Source organism: Mugil cephalus, chromosome 17, assembly GCF_022458985.1.
Source record: "Mugil cephalus isolate CIBA_MC_2020 chromosome 17, CIBA_Mcephalus_1.1, whole genome shotgun sequence".
In the NCBI taxonomy this organism is placed as follows: Eukaryota; Metazoa; Chordata; class Actinopteri; order Mugiliformes; family Mugilidae; genus Mugil; species Mugil cephalus.
This window is the reverse complement of record NC_061786.1, coordinates 167,490-190,376: the sequence shown is the minus strand read 5'-3', so window position 1 is coordinate 190,376 and position 22,887 is coordinate 167,490. Positions and strand designations below refer to the sequence as shown.

General features: G+C 42.0%; 1 protein-coding gene across 2 annotated transcripts in view; it reads left to right on the top strand.

Moving 5' to 3' along the window:
* Positions 1–22,887, top strand: part of atp10d (ATPase phospholipid transporting 10D) — a 128,993-nt gene that overhangs the window by 61,146 nt on the left and 44,960 nt on the right. For both annotated transcript variants that reach the window (XM_047610454.1, XM_047610453.1), the window contains exons 10-12: positions 12,783–12,979; positions 13,083–13,262; positions 20,993–21,659. In XM_047610454.1, coding sequence (XP_047466410.1) covers positions 12,783–12,979; positions 13,083–13,262; positions 20,993–21,659 — 1,044 coding nt within the window. The remainder of the gene's footprint in view (positions 1–12,782; positions 12,980–13,082; positions 13,263–20,992; positions 21,660–22,887) is intronic.

Genomic DNA, 22,887 nt, shown 5'->3' with positions numbered 1-22,887 from the left:
TGGAGGGCTGTGGTCACGGCGTCTTCTGTGGATCTGTTAGTTCTGTAGGCAAACTGATGGGGGTCAGAGCCAGGAGGGAGAAGTGCTGTGATGTGACCCCGGACCAGTTTTTCAAAACACTTCGTCACCACAGGGGTTAGTGCCACTGGCCGGTAATCGTTGAGGCAAGAAATGTGTGGTTTCTTGGGTATGGGGACTATGGTGGAAGATTTCAGGCAGGATGGGACTGTAGACAGGGCTAGGGACTGGTTGAATATCCTGGTAAAGACCCCAGCCAGCTGATCGGCGCAGTCTTTCAGGACACGTCCAGGGACGCCATCAGGTCCAGCAGCCTTCCTTGGGTTGACGGCCCGCAGTGTGCGCCTCACCTCGTGTTCCTCTACAACGAGGAGTATGGTGTTGTGGGTCGCTTGATGTAGTGTGGCTGCCTGTGTTGGTTTCACCTCAAAGCGGGCAAAGAAGAGGTTCAGCTCCTCTGCCAGCGTGGCGTTGTCTTCCGCAGCTGCAAGGTTGGTCCTGTAGTTGGTGAGATGCTGGATTCCCTGCCACACCTGCCTGCTGTTGTTGCTGTCAAGATAGCCCTCTATCCTCCTCCTGTAGTCAGACTTAGCCATTCTGATGCCTCTCTTCAGGTTAGCTCGGGCTGTGCTGTAGACGGTCCAGTCCCCAGACCTGAAGGCGGTGTTCCTGGTCTTTAGCAGTTGTTGGACCTCCCGAGTCATCCAGGGCTTCTGGTTTGGGAAGACCCGGATGCGTTTATCCACAGCTACAGTGTCTATACAGTTCTTGATGTAGCACAGTACACTGTCTGTAAAAACCTCCAAGTCCTGATGTTCAAAAACATCCCAGTTTGTCCTGTAGAAACAGTCCTGCAGCTGCTGTGTCGCATCCTCGGGCCAGGATTTGATGGTTTTGGTGATGGTTGGAGCAGTTTTCCTGAGGGGGGCATAAGCAGGAATTAAATGCAGGGACAAGTGATCGGACTGACCCAGGTGTGGGAGTGGTCTAGCCCTGTAGCCTAGCTTGATGTTGGAGTAGACTTTGTCCAGGGTGTTAGCCTCTCTTGTAGCACACTATACATGCTGGTGGAATTTGGGGAGCGCTGTCTTCAAGTCTGCATGGTTGAAGTCCCCCGCTATGATGTGCACAGCATCTGGATAGATGCTCTGCAGATGGCTAGCTGCCATGCAAAGTGGAGACCCATACAAGCTCAGTCTAAGGTCAGGTAGCTTTATTTTAAAACCAAAGATGACATACTTTGTCTTGGACACTGAGATCCTGAAACCACATGTCTTCGGTGTTATTCTGGGGTGCCATTCTCTACCTCTACTGTCTTAGACATGACACATCCACACTTGTATGGTTCTTTCTTTTAAAAAAATCTTATATCCAATTAAACTTTTGTCCCCTTAGCTGTAGATTATAGATTTTAATTTTAATTACCATGATTGTAGATTTTAATTACCGCCCTTATGACTCCACAGTCATGCACTTTCTTAATATCCAAGAACACTGTCACCACCACCTCTTTATTATTTTGTATGTCCTGATCCAAACACACTACCATTCTCTTGTTGTTACATGAAAAAAATGACATTCATGCCACATGCCACTATAGCTTACTATTGGCTGAAGCTGCACCACCATTTTACATCACCGGATCAATAAAATAACTACACCCTCTAGAGGCCTAGAAATTCTTAAAGTTAATGAACAGTCAAAAATGGAGACAAAATGGAGTCCCTGTTACTTGTTTCCAAAGACGCAATATTTTTGTATGGAAAGCATTTACATTTTTATCACACAGGGGTAGTGTTCACCCTCTCAAAAAAAGGAGTTAAGTGTTGTTCAAAGCATTGTGGCTGTAGTTGTGCATTACACAAGCAAATATGGTTATTACGAATAATCAATAACAAATCATCATTAATATGATGTTAATTATTCAAATTCAGTTGATTAATTCAAATATTAAATGTTTTAACAACAACAGGGCACCACCCCACAAATCTGGCTAATTATCTGGTAACTATAATCAAAATTACTAATCTATAGTAAAGATGAAGAATTGGAAGTCTGGATGGCATTGTTCACTTCTGTGCAACTTTAAACACACTAGTTTATGTAGCCAAAAATATTTATTCACAGGATAATGAAAACACGATACACAGATTAGGGATTGTACCAACTTGTTGATTTTACCACTGTGCCCTTATGTAGGAAGTTGACCAGTTGACCATGTGACAATAACAACATGGACACCTCCTAGGAGACAGATGATTAGCCCAGTGGGTCATTGCAGCAAATTAACAGTGGTTTATCAAGTGTGTGGAAATACTTCAGTTAAGATGAGGCACATTCTACCATTACATAAGTCAGTCCTGTAAATTTCATTGTCTAAAGTTATTAGACCTTCAGCTGCTATAGATAGATGTATGTATGTATGTATGTATGGATGGATGGATGGATGGATGGATGGATGGATTGATCCCCGAAGGAAAATTAGGTAGCTATACATGGAAAAGGTTTGGGAGATATACCAATGTTTTTTTTTTGTTTGTTTTTTTTTTATCTCAGCTACATTATCCTATTTGATGGTGTAGGCTCTACATGCATTATATTGCCAAAAGTATTTGCTTACCTATCCAAATAATTGAATTCAGCTGTTTCAATCATTTCCATGGCCACAGGGAGCCAGTGCAGAAGGAGGTGGTGTCTTGCCAGTAAAGAAGAAAAGGCTAAGTGATTAGAAGGAGCCTGAATATGGCAACATGGAGGGAGACTTTTATTATCACTGATAGTATTTTTGACATGGTATCAAAGTAATTCAACCAGAAGCGAGAGAATAGCAGACAAGAGAACATATGGGTAAATTTGCACAATGAGGCCTGACATTTGTCGCATTCGTCTGCAATAGTGGGAGTCGAGTTTAGAAAAATCTAAATCTAAACAGTACTTTAAATTGTGTGAGACAAGTGCAGAATGGCCTTAATTTTCTTAAGAGCAGTCTCCCACCAGGCATCCTTAAAGTGATACTAACTGGCTAACAAAAGACAAAAGTTCATTATAAACTTAAGTCGGCGGTGAGGAGAAAAAAAGCTTCAACGCAGTGTCTAAAATTCTCCTGCGAGGTCTTTAAAACATTTCAGGCCTTTGTCATGCCAAGAGAGAAAGATTGAATCTGTAAACGGAGGACGAAATAAATGATTGTTCAATAAAGGAGCTAAAGTAGATGCTGAGTTGAAGTGCCTCCTGAACTGATCCCAAATTCTAAGGGTGGAACCACTTGATTATCTGCCAGAGATGTTGAATGGAATACAAGCCAAACAGTTAAGACAGATGAAACACATGACTGCGCCTCCGAGTTGCACCATGGCAGGTTCATTAATTTGAACCAAAATGAAAATTTGTGTTATTATGTGCCGCCCAATAATACAGTTGGAAATTTGGAAGTGTCAGTCCCCCATTGAATTTACATTTATGAAGTGCGGATTTGCAGATCCTGGAAGCCTTTCCACACCATAAGAAGTCAGAAATAGTTTGATCAATTGTTTTAAAAAACTGCTTTGGCAAGAAAAGTGGGAGACGATGAAACAAAAATAGAAATTTGGGCAAAAATATTAATTTTAACTGCGTTAATTCTTCCAATTAGCGAGAGAGGTAAGCTTCTCCATCTTTGGAGGTCAGATTTAATTTTAGACATTAAAGGTGCGAAATTAGCAGAAAAAAAAGAGAGAGTTTAATGTTCTGGTTACACTGATCCTAAGATACCTAAAGCCAGACAGGCTCATTTTAAAAGGGACATCTGACTGTGTGAGCTGTAATGCTGGGGCATTGATAGGGCAGCATTCACTTTTACAGATATTCACTTTATAGCCAGAAAATGATCCAAATCTCTGGAAAGCAGACAAAATTGTGGGAATGGACAGGATAGGATCTGAAACATACAACAGTATATCATCAGCATAAAGTGACAGCTTAAATTCTGTCCCCAATCGTGAAATCCCAGTAAATGTAGAGGATGACCTCTATAGCTAGTGCAAATAGTAGAGGGGATAGGGGACACCCCTGTCTAGTGCCTCAGGTTCAGTGAAGGGAAAAACGTCATTAAAATAAACGGCGGTACTAACGCCATTACTTTTTTTCAGTAACGGGATAATCTATTCCTGAAAATTGAATGTGGTGTATTACAAACTAAAACTGTCTGTTATTATCCAACTTGGTTCTCAGCCAAGGGAGCTGCAAAACAACAACATCTTTTCAGAGCGGACCGATATTTCGCACCCAGTCACACCCCTCCAGGTCATGATGTTATTGCTCATGTGAGCATTGAAGTCCCCGGTCAGGGTGCAGTCTAGCATCCATCCTAGGGCCCCCCAAAAGGGTGGGTGCTGCTGTTTAGTGCATAAGCGCAAACAACAGTCAGGACCTATTCCCTGGACCAAAGGTGCAGGAATGCAACCACCCAGGAGAACCCCAACCTCCAGGCAGAAAGTCTGGGGGCAAACAAAAAGCCCATCGCAGCCCTCTACCTCTCACGCAGTGGCACGCACAGCTGACTGTATCTAGGCTCAACCTCTACCACAACTTCTGGCTCTTTCCCCACAGAGAAGTGACGTTCTATGTTCCAAGACCGAGCTTCCATAACCCAGGAGCAGACTGCCAAGGCCCACGCCTCGGTCTGCTTCCTGATCCACAGAGCACCGGACCCTTCATATTCCTCCTGCGAGTGGTGGGCCCACAGAGAGGAGACCCCATGCATCAAATTCAGGCTGGGCTGGCCAGACCCCATGGGTGAAGGCCCGGCCACCAGGTGCTTGCCCATGTGCACCAGCCCCAGCCCCTGGGCTGGTTCCAGGGTAGGGCCCAGGTAACCCCCCATTTGAGTGTCTTCTGAACCGTTCTTTGTCTGACCCTTCAACGTAGTGGGCAAAATACCTCGGACACCATAGCCCCTAGTATCAACCACAGTAAGGTGATGGTTCAAGGAGGAGAGAACTGCTTATCCTCACTAGGGTCGCAGAGATTACTCAAGCCTATCCCAGTTGTACCCTGCGAGAGGCAGGGTACAACCTGGACAGATCGCCAGTCCATTGCAGGGCTAATAAAGAGACAGACAATATAGAATCACAGATCAAACTAACAAGCATGTCTTTGGAAGGTGGGAAGAAACTGGAGTACCGAAAAAGTAAAAACAAAATAGTCCCATTCATGCATTGAGTCTTGATCTGAGACAACACTGACACAGTCATTAACAAATGGTGCCCCTTGACTTATGTTATGTTTTTTAGTAGTAAAAAAACAATGCTTTAAAGTCTTTATATAAGTGGCATTAAGACAGCAACTGGCAGGTTTTCCTCAGGTGGCATGGAAGGAAAGAGTGTTCACTTATTATTGTGTCCTGCATTTATTGTAGCAAAAGTCAATTAAAAAAAAATGCCATTTTAAACTAAATGAAATGCAGTCCCCCTCCTTCCCTAATTTACCCTCTTCTGCCGGCTTTTGAGTGGATTACTGTCGCACCACCTATATACAAATCATAGTCAAACACAGACCTCTTCTCCTAGTGCTTATTCGTTGTCAGTGTGTGCAGTTTTGAATTAATTAAATCAGGCTTCTCTTTCTTGTTACGTATATGTGTTGGGGGCAGAGGTATTTGATTCTAAGTTTTGCGGAAATAGTGACAGAGAGACAGGGGTGAAAGCATTTCCTTCCACCCCTGCAGACATCACAGAGGTAAAAATTATGATAATGCAACACTTTTATCACAATATGAGCCATTATTACATTATGAGCTTATATTACATGAGTGGCACCAGTAAGGCTCATGATGTAATGAGTTATTACATTATTACGTTATGTGCCTATGATTTTTATTACATTATGAGTCGATTAATTAATTATAAACTTTTATTACACTTAAGATATTACATTATGAGTCGTTATTACATTGTGAGCCTTTATTACATCATGAGTTGCTACAGGACCCTGACTCGGCACAATATGTTCACACAGTCTGTATAGTAGTGTAGATGAGCGATTATGGGGCGATAGTGTTGTCCGGATCTCGGCTTCAGCTGGGGAGTACAATGAACGCGGTCGACGAGAGGCTCCTTTTCGAAACTCGAAAGCCTCCTTGAGCAGAGAGGAAATAGCTGTAGTAGTAGAAGAGGTTCCAAAATGCTCGGAAATTCCCACTAAACGTATTGCGCCGCAGAGGTCTCCCACTTTCTGAAAAGTGAATCAAACAGCTGCATCTGGGCCATACATCAGTAAGTGTAATAAAGTATCTGATACAGTGGTGTAAAGCATGTCGCCACTGGACTCTAAAGCAGTGGAGACGTGTTCTCTGGAGCGACGAATCACACTTATATATCTGGCAATCTGATTGATGAATCTTGAATCTTTGGCAGTTGGCAATTCCGACATTAGGCCCTAATTGTCGAAATGACAACACTTAAACCTTTAATCAAACATCCCATCATTATGACAATTTTGCCTCCTAAGGTCGGAATGGTGCTATGTTATCCGTTTGTAAAAGTGTTGCCATTCCAACAAATCTTTTGTGCGCCGACAAAGTTGGAATTTGATAACATCATTACGATCACCAACACTGACAAGCGATCTCCTCCCTGTCCTTTTCTAAAATTGTTTATGATCAGACATTAATGACAGACAGCCATAGATGTCGGAACTAGGAATGCGGGGGGTGCTGCCGCACCCGAAGTCTATGATCGGAGTGTGTGATTGAAAACTACGACAGTCTGCTTCCCTTTGTGTTCATTCATCTATTAAGCTTCCACTGACTGTATCACATCTGTACACATGTCTTAAAACATGAAAAAAAGAATACACACACACACACACACTTGAAAGTATGCACATTTCCTTATGGAAACTAAAGCCTTGTCGGAAAGCTAGGACAAAACTTTGTCGGAATGGTGGGACGTCTGCATATCTGAATGGCAGTATGTCGGAATGGCAGCATGTAACCCTCTGTACAGACTAGCCCACTACATTATCAGTGGACACCACATAGAAGTCCACAAATCTTGCGGCGTCTTCTCTCATGCATACTACAAAGGAGAGTCATATTCCTTGATAGTAGTTAACAAATAAAGCACGCAAGCATGAACTCAAGGACTGAAATTGACAGCTATAGCAATCAATCAATAAATCTTTATTCATTATAGAATAGAGAACTGAAAAAAATAAATAAATAAATTAATTATCTGTAGCTGTGTGACAAAGTCTAAGACATGAATTACAGATCTGAATAGATATGCATTCTCATAAGTGTATGTGCACATGCATGTATTGCCCTACTTCCTCATCCGCAGCCAGCGAGCTCCACTCCTCACCAAATTCACCGCCGATTCATCTTCCCTCTCATTAGGCGGATTTGATGTGTCGTGCATTAACAGGACCCTTGGATGTTTCCTCTAAAAAAGTGAATTAAAACCATAGTTCATTATTTTGGAATTAAGCACATATTTGTTCTTTACACAAATAATAACCTGATAACAAAAAAGCAAGCCAGGCTAGCAGCAGGGTTCAACATGTCACAGGAACGTGTGAACAAACTGGTATTTGATTTTGTTATTGATGACGTTCAGTGCTTCTCACTGGTGGAACAGAAGTCATTTTGAAAGTTGATGGGGGGAATAAGTGGCGGGAGGAAACTTATGTGCAGAAAAACCCTGATGCAGCGCACTGAAAGAGCATCTATGAGACAATCTATAACCTCAAAGCTGATGAATGTGGACAGTGTGTGCACAACAGCAGACATTTGGTCGGCACAAAACCGCAGTTTCTTTGGAGTGACATGACATTAGATTGACAAAAGCACACTTGAGAGACATTCTGCAGCTTTGGCATGTTCACGCCTTAAAGGACGACACACCTTTGATGTAGTGGCAGCAAAACTGAATGAAATTCAGTTTTTTTCAGGAGTCAGATGACCACAATGATGGAGAGGAATTTTTGGATGTTGATGGTCATTTCAGGAAGAGGGAGATGAGTAGCAGTTTTTCCTCCCACAACACCAGCACTGCTCTGCTCATACCTTAAATCTAATTGCTACCAATGAGGTTCACAAAGCAGGATCGAATGGGCCATCGTGTATGCTGTATGGAAGTACCATGACTAAGTGTTCATCTATCTGGAACAAAGCACATAGATCTCCGTTAGCCACAGATTCAGGAGATTGCCAACATGCAGTTTATCGTCCCATCAGTCAGTAAGTGGAGCTCTGAGTTCAGGGCCATCACAAAAGTTCTAGGGGTACCAGAAGACCAGCTGAAGTGACAAGCTTGGGGTCCCAATGCTTCATCCACAAGAGTCTGCATTCCTGAAAAAGTACACTGAGGCTCTGCAGCCTCTAGCTGTTGCCACTGACATTCTCCAGGGGGAGAACAAATGTTACTTAGGATTTGTGATCCCAACTCTGCTGAGCCTCAAGGCAAAGCTGTCTGAAAAGCTACCTCAAGTGATTTATACTGCACAGATCATCCCAACTATCATTGAGGCCATAGAGCAGCGCTTTGGATCGGTGTTGGTTAGTCATGAAGCAAAGATGGCGACTGCAACCCTGCCAAAGTTCCGTTAATGCTAGCTAAGCCCTGAGAAGAGAGATGATATGAGAATAACCCTCCTGAAGGAAGGAGTCGCTATCAAACAACAACATCTGAGTCCTGTTGAAATTACACAGGGTGACGCTTCAAAGTCTGATGACGACTCAGATGAAAGCTTTTTTTATCTTTGATAATGCCAGCTCAAGATGAAGTCAGGAAGTACCTAGAAGATTCAGATATCAATCTGAAATCTCTTCAGGCATTTCCCATTGTGAAGAGGCTTTTTCTGAAGTACAACACCACATTGTCCTCCAGTGCTCCAGTTGAGTGTCTGTTTAGTCATGGAGGCAATCTTTTGACGGCATCTCGAAACAGAATGAGGGATGACCAGATGGAAGAGGTCCTGCTGCTCCATTACAATAACCATCTCTATCCCACTAATCCTATCCCCGATAACTGATGTATAGTGTGTGGACATCACAGGTGCACATCAGCTATGGCACTAATCTCTATGTAGGGTGTGCGTAGGTATCTGTGCAGCCTCTGGGTCAACTTAATGCAGAAGTATAAACTGCCGTTCAGGGCATTGACTTACAATGCAGAGCAAAGCAATATGTTCGGTGGGAAATTTAAATGGACTCTGCTCTTAAGTGTGTGTTAGAATGTAACTGGTAAATGGGAAATGGTCTTGCTTTTATATAGCGCCTTTCTACCTAATGGTACTCAAGGCACTTTTACAGTCACAGACACATCTACCCATTCATTCACACAAGCACCCACACCAGAGCCATGCACTGGGAGCAGCTGTGGATTCAGTGTCTTGCTCAACCGATACCCCTCTGGTTTGTGAACAACCCGCTCGTGGAAAACCTACTGAGCTTATGTCCAAAGCTGTTACTTTACATGCAAAACTTCGTGTCTAATAGGCTGTTTAGGCTTCATGCAGAGGCTACGGCGATAATGCAGAAACCTAGGCAGCAACAAGCGCCATAGCTAATGTGCAATTCCACAGAAATGTAACTACTTCATGTGGCAAAGCAGAGCACAAGAGCTGGGATTGGTCCACTTGATAGTAGCATGAGTCTTTATTATTTCTAGCTTTTCCATCCCTGCAATTTTCACATTGATTGTATTGGATTAATGAAGAACGGGTAAGGCTAACTTAGGAGAGTTGGAGATACAGACATTTGTATGACTTTTGTTCAACGAAATTTAGGTGAAATTCAGCCCAAAATTTTTGTGAAAGTTTCAGTTTTTGAAAGTCAAGTAGGAGGTAGAAACAAAAATGAATGCAACTGGCAAGTAAAACAACAGCACTATCTAGCACAAGGGTCACCAACAGGAGGTCATTTTTTCTTAAAGAACATGGACCATGTTCTTTCAATTAATAATGAAGTTACTGATTTAAATTAAGCAGATTTTTAACAAATTTAAAGACTGACGGACACTTTCAGTGTTAGTATGTAGGTATGTTAGTATAGGTTAACCGACTGGTGTTTAGCTGTAGTGGTTTTGTCATTTATACTAAGTTTCTGTTCTACCGCAGAACAGTAGGCTAACTGATTTAGCCTGTTGTCTGTTAACTGGCATAACATTACAATATCCTTGTTTAAGAATCTCTGTTATTGTAGTATGTAGTGCTCTAATGCTCGTGGTTTGAGCTTTTATCAGTTAATCGTATAGACTGATCAAGCTTCAGAAGCTACTCTACCTATACAGAATGAACAGTTTGCAGATGCAACCATGAGACAGATGATTGTTTTGGAAGGAGGAGTTGATTGACGTACCAACCTGATGCCAGTTCAGGTATTGCAATGCAGTCTGGGATTTGCAGTATCAATGGTGTGCACACAAAATACCGACTGATAGATGTAAAATATTATCTTACGGGCCCTGAGTTTGACATGTGTCTCATGGGGTAACAGAGTTCAACTCAACATGGCTGTCAGAGAGGAAGTACTCCTCCTGCCTATACAGAACTGATATTGGTAAATTTGTAAAATTAAATAAAAGACAAAAATAAAAGTAAATAAAGGAAGGAAACAAATAAAACATGCCCTCCAAAATATGCCAGGAGGCCTTCAGAATTCCTGTAGTATAAAAAAAGGGTTGATCAAATGTTTCTTTAACCAATCAGATTTTGAGTTGAGGACAATAGGGCCTGCTAGAAGGTCTACAATGATGTCAGCATATTCACACCCTTTGGTTGGGGTTACATGCTGACATTCCAACATGCTGCCATTCCGACATTCTACTATTCTGACATGTCACCATTCCGACATACCACTATTCCAACATACAGACATCCCACCATTCCGACAGTTTCGTCCCGACATTCCCACACGGTTTTAATTTCCACAGGGAAATGTGCATTCTTCCGATTGTGTGTGTGTGTTCTTTCTTTCATGTTTTAAGACATGTGTACAGATGTGATATAGTCAGTGGAAGCTTAATAAATAAACATGAAGTCTTGCCATCCAAAAGAGGGGGTGCATTGAACGGGAAGGCATGGTTTTCAATCACACACAGCTCAGTGTGACGTAGGCTACAGCCAACGGCCTTATTGGAGGCAAGCTTCTCAATACAAGCTGGGTCACAAAAAAAAAAAAAAAATGACAACAATATTGTCAGGTTCAGCGACCTAAAACATTCATAAATATTGCACAAAGAAGAGAAAGACAAGAGTTCCTTTTTACTCGCGAGGAGAACGGCAGAGATACGTTCAGTTACAATCTCCTACCGCATTGAAGCGTACCTCACCGTACTCTCTTTATTTCCTTAGGGAGGTCCCTGGTTACAACAGAAGTTGCAGCACTAATGGGGAGGGGAGCACATAGCTGCAACTTCTCAAATGATACAAGCATTATCTTCTTCTTGGTACATGTTTAATCGCTTTGACCTTGTCCTCAGGACTGTATGCTCCGTCTTCAGTCTTATTTCTGTGGCGGAGACGCACTTCCTGCATGTCACTGATGGCTCTGGGACGGCTCAGCAGAAATCACGTCTCTTCACTTCTCCTCCCTGCAAAACAACACCACAGACATATACTTTTGCACATTGGCCTACCTGGAGATTAATAGATACATAAACACTCAGAGTAAAAAAGGGATAACTTATGTACAATTATTCCAACAAATATGATCAGAAACTTTCAATTCTGTGGGCAAATTCCAAATAGCAATCTTGGTCAAGGCTGTGGTAAGGCTGTGGTAAGGCTGTGGTAAGGCTGTGGTAAGGCTGTGGTAAGGCTGTGGTGACCGCATGAAGACAAAGTCGAACACTCTGATACAAGACAGCGGGAGACGCAGACTATTTGAACACACAGAGGTAATGGGGAACAGGTGGAAGTAATCAGGAATCAGGGAAGACAAAGAGACCGGTGACACACAAGGAAGGGCAAGCGACCTGAAATGAGAGGGGATAAAACAGGAAGTGACAAGACAAACATGGAGATAGGACAAAAACCCAACTTAACCTCACTGCAGTGTGACAGTGACGAGACAAAAGCTGAACTTTTTCGAATCTGTGTGTCCCATTACATCTGGCAAAAACACCTTGTTTCAGAAATAGAACCAACAGTAAAATATGGTGATGGTAGCGTGATATTTCAGGGCTTGAAAGACTTCAGTGAAACTAAAAATTCTGCTCTCTACCAATAAATCCTGAAGGAGAATGTCTGGTAGATCTGTTCGTGACCTCAAGCTGAGGCAAACTTGTTTTCTACAGCAGGACAATGATCCAAAACACACCAGCAAGTCCACCTCTGAATGGCTGAAGAAAAACAAATTGAAGACATTGGAGTGGCCTAGTCAAAGTCCTGACCTATGGCATACCATTAAAAGGTGGTTCACGCTTGAAAACCTTCCAATGTGGCTGAAATACAACAATTCTGTGAAGATGAGTGGGCCATTTGCACAACCATTTGCAAAATATAGCAAATGCTTGATTGCAGTTGTTGCACAGTTGTTGCAATAATTGCACGTGGCCCAACCAATTATCAGGTTTAGCGCACAACCACTTCTGTCTACATGGCCCTATCACGCAGGGCCATGTAGGTTTGGATTTTGTTTTACCTGAATAATAAAAATATGTTTACTTGTGAATCTTAAAATTGTTTGATCATCTGAAACTCCCCTTTCATCTCAGAAATTCCTTGTATGCAGGGCAAAAAAATGTCATATGTTCCTGATTCAGTATGTGTTTCTGTGTCAGGTCGAAGACTGAACGAGTATGAAGCAGAGAAGAATGGGGCAGCTGGGAAGTCGATAACTCTGAAGTCAGGCTGCAGTAGGAAAACTCCGAGCTGTAGTTCCCTCAGCTGTGACAGCCGCATGTCTCTGCATACACTTGCTGCTGAGTCAGCAGAAGAAGAGCAACCCTTCAGTTACACTGCTTTCTGCAGCCGCATGGTCTCTCTCTCTCTCTCTCTCTCATATATTCAGTACTACATAAAAACATAGATATGGCAAAAGACTGAGTAAGCTCTTGTTGTTTCTGTGTCTTTCTATTCAGGCCAGGGAGGTGGTACCAGACCCCAATCTGGTAAGGAAGTTGAACTGCCTCTACTCTCTAAATGACTGCTCACTAGAGACTCCATTGCACTTGGAGCTCATCCATATCACAGACTTCTTCCTAGCACTGGCCATCTGTAACAGTGTGGTCGTCTCATCACCAAGCCAATCTCAACATGTGGTGAGTAGATTACACCTGTGTGTCACATCATTTGCTTTATTCTCCAAAACAATATATGCCTGCCTTAAATAAGTACTGATTGAAGTTGTTCAATTATTTATATATAATATTACATAATACAATAAGTTGAAGTGACTTCCTGGATAGAGTGTTGCATTTTTCCTTGAGCTACTGACCTTCTATTGTGTATTTTGAAATAATTTGATTTAGTTATATCAAAGGGGTGGTTTGGTACGGGACCGTAGAAAAAAATATTGCTAGAGTAATGTTTTTGGTTCTGTGGGGGAAGAGCAACGCTGACAGTGGTTGAGGGGTGTGATGCAACAGTGAATTACATAGCTGGTCATACAATGTTTATTAAGACCATAGAGAACATAAAAACCAGCTAAAAAGAATATTAAAAGTTCTGATATGAGACGCAGCCGTGTTCTTCGCCCAGCGTCTTCTCCGTCTAGGTCAGGGGTCGGCAACCTTCAACACTCAAAGAGCCATTTGGACCCGTTGGCCATAGAAAAGAAAACAATAGGAGCCACAAAACCCCTTTGACATCTAAAATGAAGATAACACTGCATATATCGTTTTTACCTCTATGCTAGGCACATGTGTGACAAAGTGGGTCAGACCATTTGTCTCATTATTACCATCTTTAGTTTAACCATACTTGTTTGTTTCAGTTATGTTGCCAACAGTAATCACCATTTTGCAGATACAGACTATCCTGGGTTTGTTTGTGTTTTGTATTATGTTTGGTTATATTTGGTAGCTCAACATCTTGGTTAAAATAAACACTTACACATATTGTTAGATTTAGTTAAAGTTTATTGATTTACTTCTTGTTAAAATAAGTTATGTAGATATTCATTTGTGTTACTTACCATACTCACCATGTGGCCAGAGTCAAAGGAGGGAGTGCAGCCATATTTCCTACTTTTATACTCAGGTAACATGATTGGGGGCAGGTCATTGGACTAGTCCAAATGGGTAAGGGAAATTACTGAAAAAGTATTATTTAGGTTTATTTGTTATTAAATGAAGATATGGTTGAATATGGATCATCAGTAATGTAGGTAAAGGGGTTTTACTGTAGTCAGGTCAGAGATTAGTTTTGTAAATGGTTTTATTAGGAGCCAGAGGACTCTCCTCCCGTAGTGGTACAGCCAGGGAGGCTGGGTTACGAGGAGGAGAGGTTATTTAACCAGAGGCCTTTTGTCTGCCGGGGGAAACAGTGTGCTTATCAGGTGTAGCAATTTACACATGATTTAAGTAGAATTTTGCGTTTGTTATAAGTTGAGTTTTCTTTAGTTCAACTCGGTTAACTGTTCAGTTACCTTTTTTTTCTGTTGTATATACTTTTGTTTATACAAAACAAAGCTGGAAGCACCTGTAAATAAACACCTGGTGATTTTTTCTAAACAAACGGCCTTGAGTCTGACTTTTGTTCAGCATCCTTGCTCTGCACTGTTCGCCACTGAGAGCCGCAGGTTGCCGATCCCTGGTCTAAGTCTTTTGGCTGTTGCGTCGACTCGCTCGACACTTGTTGACATACAAACACTGTGCCAGCAACTTGCATGCATCCACTTCTGTTCAAAAATCCTCTTGGGGAAGGGAGTCGAGTGAGCCGCACGACCGGCCACACCCTATTCCAGTCTGTTGCTACTGCAGTGAGTTGATGGATGAGTTGCAAGGCAAGAAAGTCCCCAGTGAACGATGTGTCAGTCCTTTGGAAAATCTCAGTCCTCACTCTGTCATCCAATATGCATTCTCGACTTGACCATACCACTGGCTCATTCATATCATCGACCATTTCTGGATTCTTTCCTGGGCCATTCCGGCCATAAGAAGTAAAAGATTGCCCCAGCAGGCAGGTTTCATACCAAATTGCTCTGCAACGAACCAGATCTCTGTCCTCCATCTCATCATTGAGAAGGCAACTAACAGTGGGTTTACCTGCTACTTTTGTTTTTTACCATAAAAATAATTCCAATGGCACCTTAATAGGTGGTTGGAGAGATTTGTTATGTTGTTGTGGTATTTTACTGAACTTTACATATCCTGCAAACAACAGCAACTTATTTAGAACATGTCCATCTTTGCAAAAGATGGACATGTTCTAAATAATGCCAAGGTATTTCCACACACTTGATGCATTAAAAGTGCTGAAAAAACAGTATAGATATAATTGATTATATTTTAAGATGATGTTAGATTGATATCTGTCACCTGAACAGTCAACTTGCTGAGCACAGATCATAGTAGTTGGATCATAGGAATATAAATTGATACATTGATGTGGTAGATGAATCGTTACACCCCTACCACCACTAGGGCTGAAAGATATATCGTTATCATATCTATATCTAGATATGAACATTTGAGATATTAATATCGAAAAACGATTTAAAAAAAACTATATAGATTTCCCCTCCCTGCGCTCGCCCTGCATGTACAGCTCTGGCAATCACAACAAACGATTGCCCTTGAATGACAAATATATGGGGGTGGGAGTAAGGGAGACAGAGACACACACTACAGACACAACAGGGAAATTAAAAAGAAAGAAAGAAAATGAGTGCAGAAGATAATGCAGCCGGTGGCGGTGCAAAATCTGACTTGGTGCCAAAACATTAATCATCCTCCATTATTTGGAGGTATTTCGGATTCAAAAAGGGCGATGTTAACTGGAGTGAGCTGTTGTGCAGGTCGTGCTTGGCAATTGCGACGAAGCAAGGTAGCACAGCAAACATGTTTCACCACCTGAAACAACACCATCACGTAATGTACATAATTTATTTATTCGTAATTAATGTTATGACTGGCAGTGAGTTTTTAAAAATAAAACTGCACTTTCCACATTTTTTTGTATTATGATGTTTTTATTTTTCTGGAAAATGCTTGGTTTTCACCAAACCTGTAGTCATAACGTATCATATCAATATCGAGACATTTGGCATGAATGTTGAGATATGAAATTTTGTCCATATCATTCAGCCCTAACCACCACCACCTTGTGTCCCCATGGGACACAAGCTAGGAGTCATCAGAACCCTTCAGCACCGAGCACAAGACCGGATGGAAAGGAGAAGGAGGAAAAACACATCAAACCAACCTTCCAGATGTGTGGATATCCCAACTGGACTTTTGTCAAAGGCTCAAGAAGATATCCCAAAAAAGGACAGAGAGGAGGAGAATAACAAGAGGAAGAACATCATCATCCCCTATGTAGCTGGTGTATCAGAGGAGGATTTTCAGGAAACAATCAATTCCAGTCTATTTCAAACTCGGTAATACACTTCTCAACACAGGCAAGCCAGCTAATCAGGGTACGACTCAGCGGCCTTCCTGCACTTGAAGGACACTCCTTTGAAGATAGCAACATTAAAATCTTAGCCAGAGAAGACGGATGTCTTCCTTTACTTCTCTCTCAAATCATTTTTGTCAAAGTGGAAAATTGGAGAGATTGACTGTGATGGACTCTTTTCCCTCCCTTAAATTTGTTTGTTTTCGAGTTTGCCTAATCTGTCCTGGAGCCTATTTTATGTGAATCTTCTTGCATTCTCCTCTGGCTTGCCACAGTACACTTGCACAAAGGCAGGGAGGATTATAGACACAGTGGTCAGCCAAGGAAACTTAGTGCAGATAAAAAACACATCAAACTTATTTTCTTTCAAAATCAGAAGATGTCCAGTGGTCCTATCAGCTCAGAACTGGTAGAAACCGGTAGATGTGTCTGTGACTGTAAAGTGTTTTATAAAAGAAAAACTGTTTACCATTTACCAGTATACAATAGTCGGAATTACTGAGTTTACAGAATGGACAAATGCTAACATGAGAGATCCTACCTGCAGACGTCTCAATATTAATGTAATGTTATGTAATAATCTCCCTGTCAAAATCCGCTATCCAAAAGTTGTATGCTGCCTTCACAACCTAGTTATGGTAAAAAAAAAATGTATTCAACAAAAATAGTGATGCAGTTAAGTTTCATACAGCCTGTGCCTCTTCGTTTGCGGAGTTGATCAGTCTGTGTCAGACTTTTTACCCTGACTCCTGAACATCACTCAAGCTTCCGGTGCATCCAAGTGGTGCACGTGCATAAATATTCACTGCGATCACATGAGGAAAGGTAGCTCTTTGATATGACATCCATCTTGTTCTCAAATACAAATAATTTTAAGGCATTCGTTTGAAATAAGTATGTGTGCCTTTCCGAATACTGTATTCTGGTTCAGCTCCAGTAGAGGAATTACGTTATTAAAGTCTAATAATGGCACTCGTCGATAGTGGGCACCACTTACAGATGAACAGTACACTGTAACAATTAATCAATTAATGTAAGCGCAATATTAATTATCAGTTCAATTAAATTCAATTTTATTTATATAGCATCAATAAAAATACAAATTGTCTCAAGATGCTTTACAAAACCCCGTCTGAAAACCTCCAGAGCAAGCCTGAAGGCAACAGTGGCAAGGAAAACAGGGAGAAACCTTGAGCGGAACCCAGCTCATATGGAGGGACCCATCTGCCGAGGTCAGTCGGGTAGAAACAGTAAAGAGAAAGTGAAGTATATGATTTATTTACATAAATGGTGAATAATGAATAATTAACAATATGATGAATAATACATAAAGCCCCACAAAGCTGCCTGGGATGACTGAAGCGGTGGGCAGAGCTGTTGGCATTCAGACTGTGGCTATCCAGAACTTGAATCGCAATATGGTTAACACCATGGAGAAGCTTTCGGCTTTGCTAAGGAGAATGGATTGTTTTGGAGACCAGAATGGACAAACAGAGTAGTCGTGCAAAAGAATGCGTCTACTCGCACCAAGACCAAACAATCCCAATCTTATCTGCTTTTGGCGGCCTAAAAGCACTGGCCTCAGCCAAGGCCGCTGCTGGAACAACAACTCCCCGCCAGATCACCGCAGTGAGACGCTCTTGCATTCCTGCCTCCACTCCGACAGACACCTGCTGATGGTTGACTCTGTTTGGGAGCCGATCAAGGTTGTCTCTGGACTGAGGTACCAAGACTGTGATGCCAGGCGAAGCGACTTTCCAGGCCTACACTGACACACACATATGGACAGATATGCAATCACCCCCTCATACCCCCACATCTAACGCCTGTGCGGCTTTTGCCCCTGGTCGGGGGTACCAGCGCCGGGGGGGCTGCAGGAACGGATGTCTGCTTGGTTGCACTGGATTTTACCTCTACCCCTACCCCACTCACGTACCCCTCTCCCACCTCCCCCTCACCCCTTTCCCTGGTGCAAGTCCCGAGTTTTTCATGTTTGTAAAGTGTACTTATTATGTGCTTATGTTACTGAGGTTTTCTCATGTTCCCATACTGTACTCCTCACAGGAGCATGGTATGGGGCTTGTTTTTTTTTTTTCTCCTCACGTAACTCTGCATCTTCCTTTTCCATCCCTGTCTTCCTGTCCTGTCTACCCCACATATTGTCAAGTGTATGTATGTTTTGTATATGTATGGATGGGTTGATGGCTAATTTCGCTGGTATGGTTGGGCCATGCGTTAGCCCAACACAGGAGAGCCAGCTCATCAGGGAACGACTCAGCAGTCCATCTCCACCTGAAGGACAAAAGACACTCCTTTGAAGATAACAACGTCAAAGTGCTGGCAAGTGAAGACAGATGGTTTAAGAGAGGAGTAAAGGAAGCCATATATGTCAAAGTAGAAAAAACTTCTCTAAACAGAGGAGGTGGACTGAGATTTAATTTACCATCTATTTATAATTCAGTTTTGACTTCTGTCCCCAAGAGGTTTCAACACCATTCACACCTTGAGCCTCCAGGCCTCGTTAGAGCTCTATTCATAGGGTAAGTAGCCTAGGCAAACAGTTCCCCCCATTGAAGGACAGGTAAGTACCAGCCATTATGGAAATAGTAACCCCAGTTTCTGGTCAAGCAAGTTTCTGATGGGTGTACCCACAGAGTTTTTCTATTTAAACCTCAATTTCCAACTAGTTCATCAGAACTGAAGAAGCTACTCAGATGAGTGGCAAAATGTCTTCAAGAAATCCTACAAGTCCAGCTGACCTTATTCAACGCTTTTTTTTTTTACCCCCAACAGTAGATCAGACTACTATGGTAGTTTTTCACCACCAGGGCAGCCCGAAGCAGCTGTGACTGCTGTGGTAGTTTACTATCACCAGGGCAGCTGTGACTACTATGGTAGTTTACCACCACCTGGGCAGCTGTGACTATTGAAGTAGTTTACTACCACAAGGGCAGTTGTGACTACTGAGATAATTTACCACCACTGAGTGAGCGGATGAGGCAGCTGTGACTGCTGATGGTAAACTATCTCAATAGTAAATGAATATAAATATAAAAAATAACTATTAACAGACTAATAACTAATAACAGAATTAGCATTAAACAAATTTACAAAAAGTAGTTGGTACAACAGTGTCCAAGGTGATCCAGTTGTTTGGTCTGTTGCATAGCACCAGTGGCATGGATCATGTTGCATGGTGTTTCCTTGTCCTCTGAGGGAGGGATGTAGACACCCAACACCCAGGAAGGCGTCTCCATCCCCCCATAGAGTCCTGAAGTCGGGCACAGACACACAGTGGTCCGTGTAAACCCAGGTCTACAAAGCACTTCTCATGACGCACTCCCTCTGGGTCCCATCAAGTGCACACAGTCCACTTATTCTGCTGCCAAAGACCTCACATTCCCCATGAACACGGATGGCACCGCTGACCCGAACCTCCTTCTCCAATCCTCCACCTCCAACAGCACCTCCAGCACTTCTTCTGAAGTTCATCAGGAATTTCAGGCCTCGATCTGGGCAGCTCAGGGGACATGGACAGCGCTAGAGCTGTTCTCTGGAATACTCAAACGGACACAATGACCACTCCACTGAACAACAGCACAGCCAAACCCAAATGTCCAGAAAAATACAAAATAAATACAGCACAAAAAGACAAAAATGACCAGAAACCATGTTGATTGGTTCTCAACAGAGAAAAGATAAGACAAAACCCAAGTCAGACCTAAAACAACCAATAACACAAGAAGAATAACCTAAAAAGGTAAAATTCATGGAGCTACTGGTGACATGCAGCCACTCTTTCAGGTGCATTTTTTCTTTTCCTTTTTTAAAAAAAAACAAAAAACAAAAAAACGCAGAATATGGTTTAAACATTGTATTTTTGATTATTAGTGTACATTTTATAGTTTCTGGTAAATAACTCTTAATGTCTGGAATGTGCTTAAAAGCTGGTTTTATGGCCTCAGAACCTGCAATACTTATGAAGTGAGCAGGGAGGCCAATGTTCTCACCCCAAGACATCAACCTCTTTAAATCATTCTACAGTTAACTATACACTTGTAATCGTGAGTCAAATGTATCAGAAATGTATTATTTTTTAGACTATCTCAAACTTCCCAAAAGAACAACTGATCAAGCAAATATCCTGGACAAACCATTAACACAAGATGAACCTTAACTCTACCCTACTTAAAGGTAGTTAACTAAATGTCAAACAATAGAGCACCTGGTCCAGATGGCTTCCCTGCTGAATTCTTCGAACACTTCTGGAACGTCATCTCACCATTATTCACAATTTTATTGATTAATTTGAGGGAAATTTTGATACAATTCTGTTTCTCTCTTTATTTTTTACAAGTGATTTCAGTTAAAAGTTAAAATTAAAATTTACAATTGTTTAAATATTATGTTTTGTTGTCCTTTGTTTTTACAGGTACCTGAAGCACAGACTCCTCTCAGGTCCCTGGAGGAAATTAAACAAATATTTCAACGTTTCAGCACCTCTCCTTTCTTAACACTCTCAAATCTCTCCCCTCACAACATCAAAGACGGCCCTGAAAGCTTCTCCAACACGCTGTATTCCCACAAAAAGTCCTCTTCCTTCACCTTCTCTGTACCCCACAACACCACAGATAGGTCAGAATTAGGTAAAGCAAGCAACCCAACAACCTCCAACCTGAAGTTTAAACTGACTTTAACTGCTACGGATGAGGAAGAACTTGTTGGACAGGTGGACGGCAGGGAGACAGAGGATGATTTCAGTGACACAAAGACAAACTCTTACAGGGTCAGGAAGTGTGTGAAAGGCCTGGCCAGGGAGGAGGATGAACTGTTTTATGAAGCGGAGAGCCCTGATGAAGCAGCATTGGTCCATGCAGCTAGAGCATACCACTGCACCCTGAAAGGCCGCTCGGCAGAGACCCTTCTGGTGGATCTGCCAGGAATCGGATGTATGGCTATTCAGCTACTCCATATCCTACCTTTTGACTCCAACAGAAAGAGAATGTCAGTGGTGGTGCGCCACCCACTCACAGGAGAGGTGGTGGTTTACACCAAAGGAGCAGACTCTGTTATCATGGACCTGACTGAAACACCCAAAGGTAAATATAGATTTGTTTAAACTATTAGGATGCTGTTACTCTTTATTCTATATTTATTATATGTGCCAATGTGATGGCACATAAATCCTTGCCTTCAACAGAGGTTTAGCTCCTGACACTCACAGGGCTTTGTGTATGTTGTATTTTTGGGAACTGTGGAGTAGTGATGAGAGGCACAGCTTGGAGTTCAAAGGGTCATCTGCCTCCTGCCCTGTCCATGGCAGTGGTGCCCTGAACAAGCACCTATCCCCCAATTTGGTCCCCAGGCCCAACCACCTGAGGCTGCAGCCCACTGCTCCAACTGTACAGACTACTGTGTGAACAAATACATGGGTCAAAATGCAGAGATGGAATTTCCCCATGAGGGATCAATAAAGGAACAGTTTAATTTAATAAAAGCAGACAACTAATTACAGTAAGTAACAATGTTACATAGAAGAAGGCTGGAGTTTTAAAATAAAACATCCCAAATGTTAAAAGTTGGCCATGTTCATTTGTGACAATTAAACTTGCACATACTCAAGTATATTCATACATTGTGATGGAATTTTCTAGTAATATGTGTCTGCAGTACATGGAATGGAACACATATTATTATTGCTTGCATTTATTATACGTGTCAATGCAATGACGTTACATCTCTAGGCAGGTCTAGAGGAATTTAGGGACAAACACGGGACAACCAATTAAGTAGAGTCTGGTGTAAAGAAAGTTTAAATCCTTTCATTTAAATAACTGAAAATCTTGCTTGAAGGAGAAACTATGGGGCAGGATTGGACTATGTGGTTATGCCAAAGAAATTAAAGTAATATGACAAAACTAGGCCTGACTAACAAACTTCCATACTGAAAACATCAAACAAAAGGCCTAACCATCTTAACTACTAAAATATATCACCAAAACTACACAGGGAACACAAACCAATAATCCTAGTGTGTATAAGCAAAGGACTACCTATGTGGTGAGGTGTATAGGGTACCCCAATCTCACCTATGGTCTTCACCTTTCTTTTAATCCCTTGTAATGTAGGTCTTGTTTGGTAATTGGATGAGCTGGGTCTGAACTAGCGCTTCAGCAGACCCCATCTGACTTCTCATGTGCAATCATTTGTGGAAACACCTGTGAACTGGGGAGAGGGAGTGAGAGAGAGAAACAAAGCAAATACACTTCCCCTGCCTGGCACGTATCTCCAATCTGATCTTTTTTTTTTGTTTGTTTGTATTTGTAT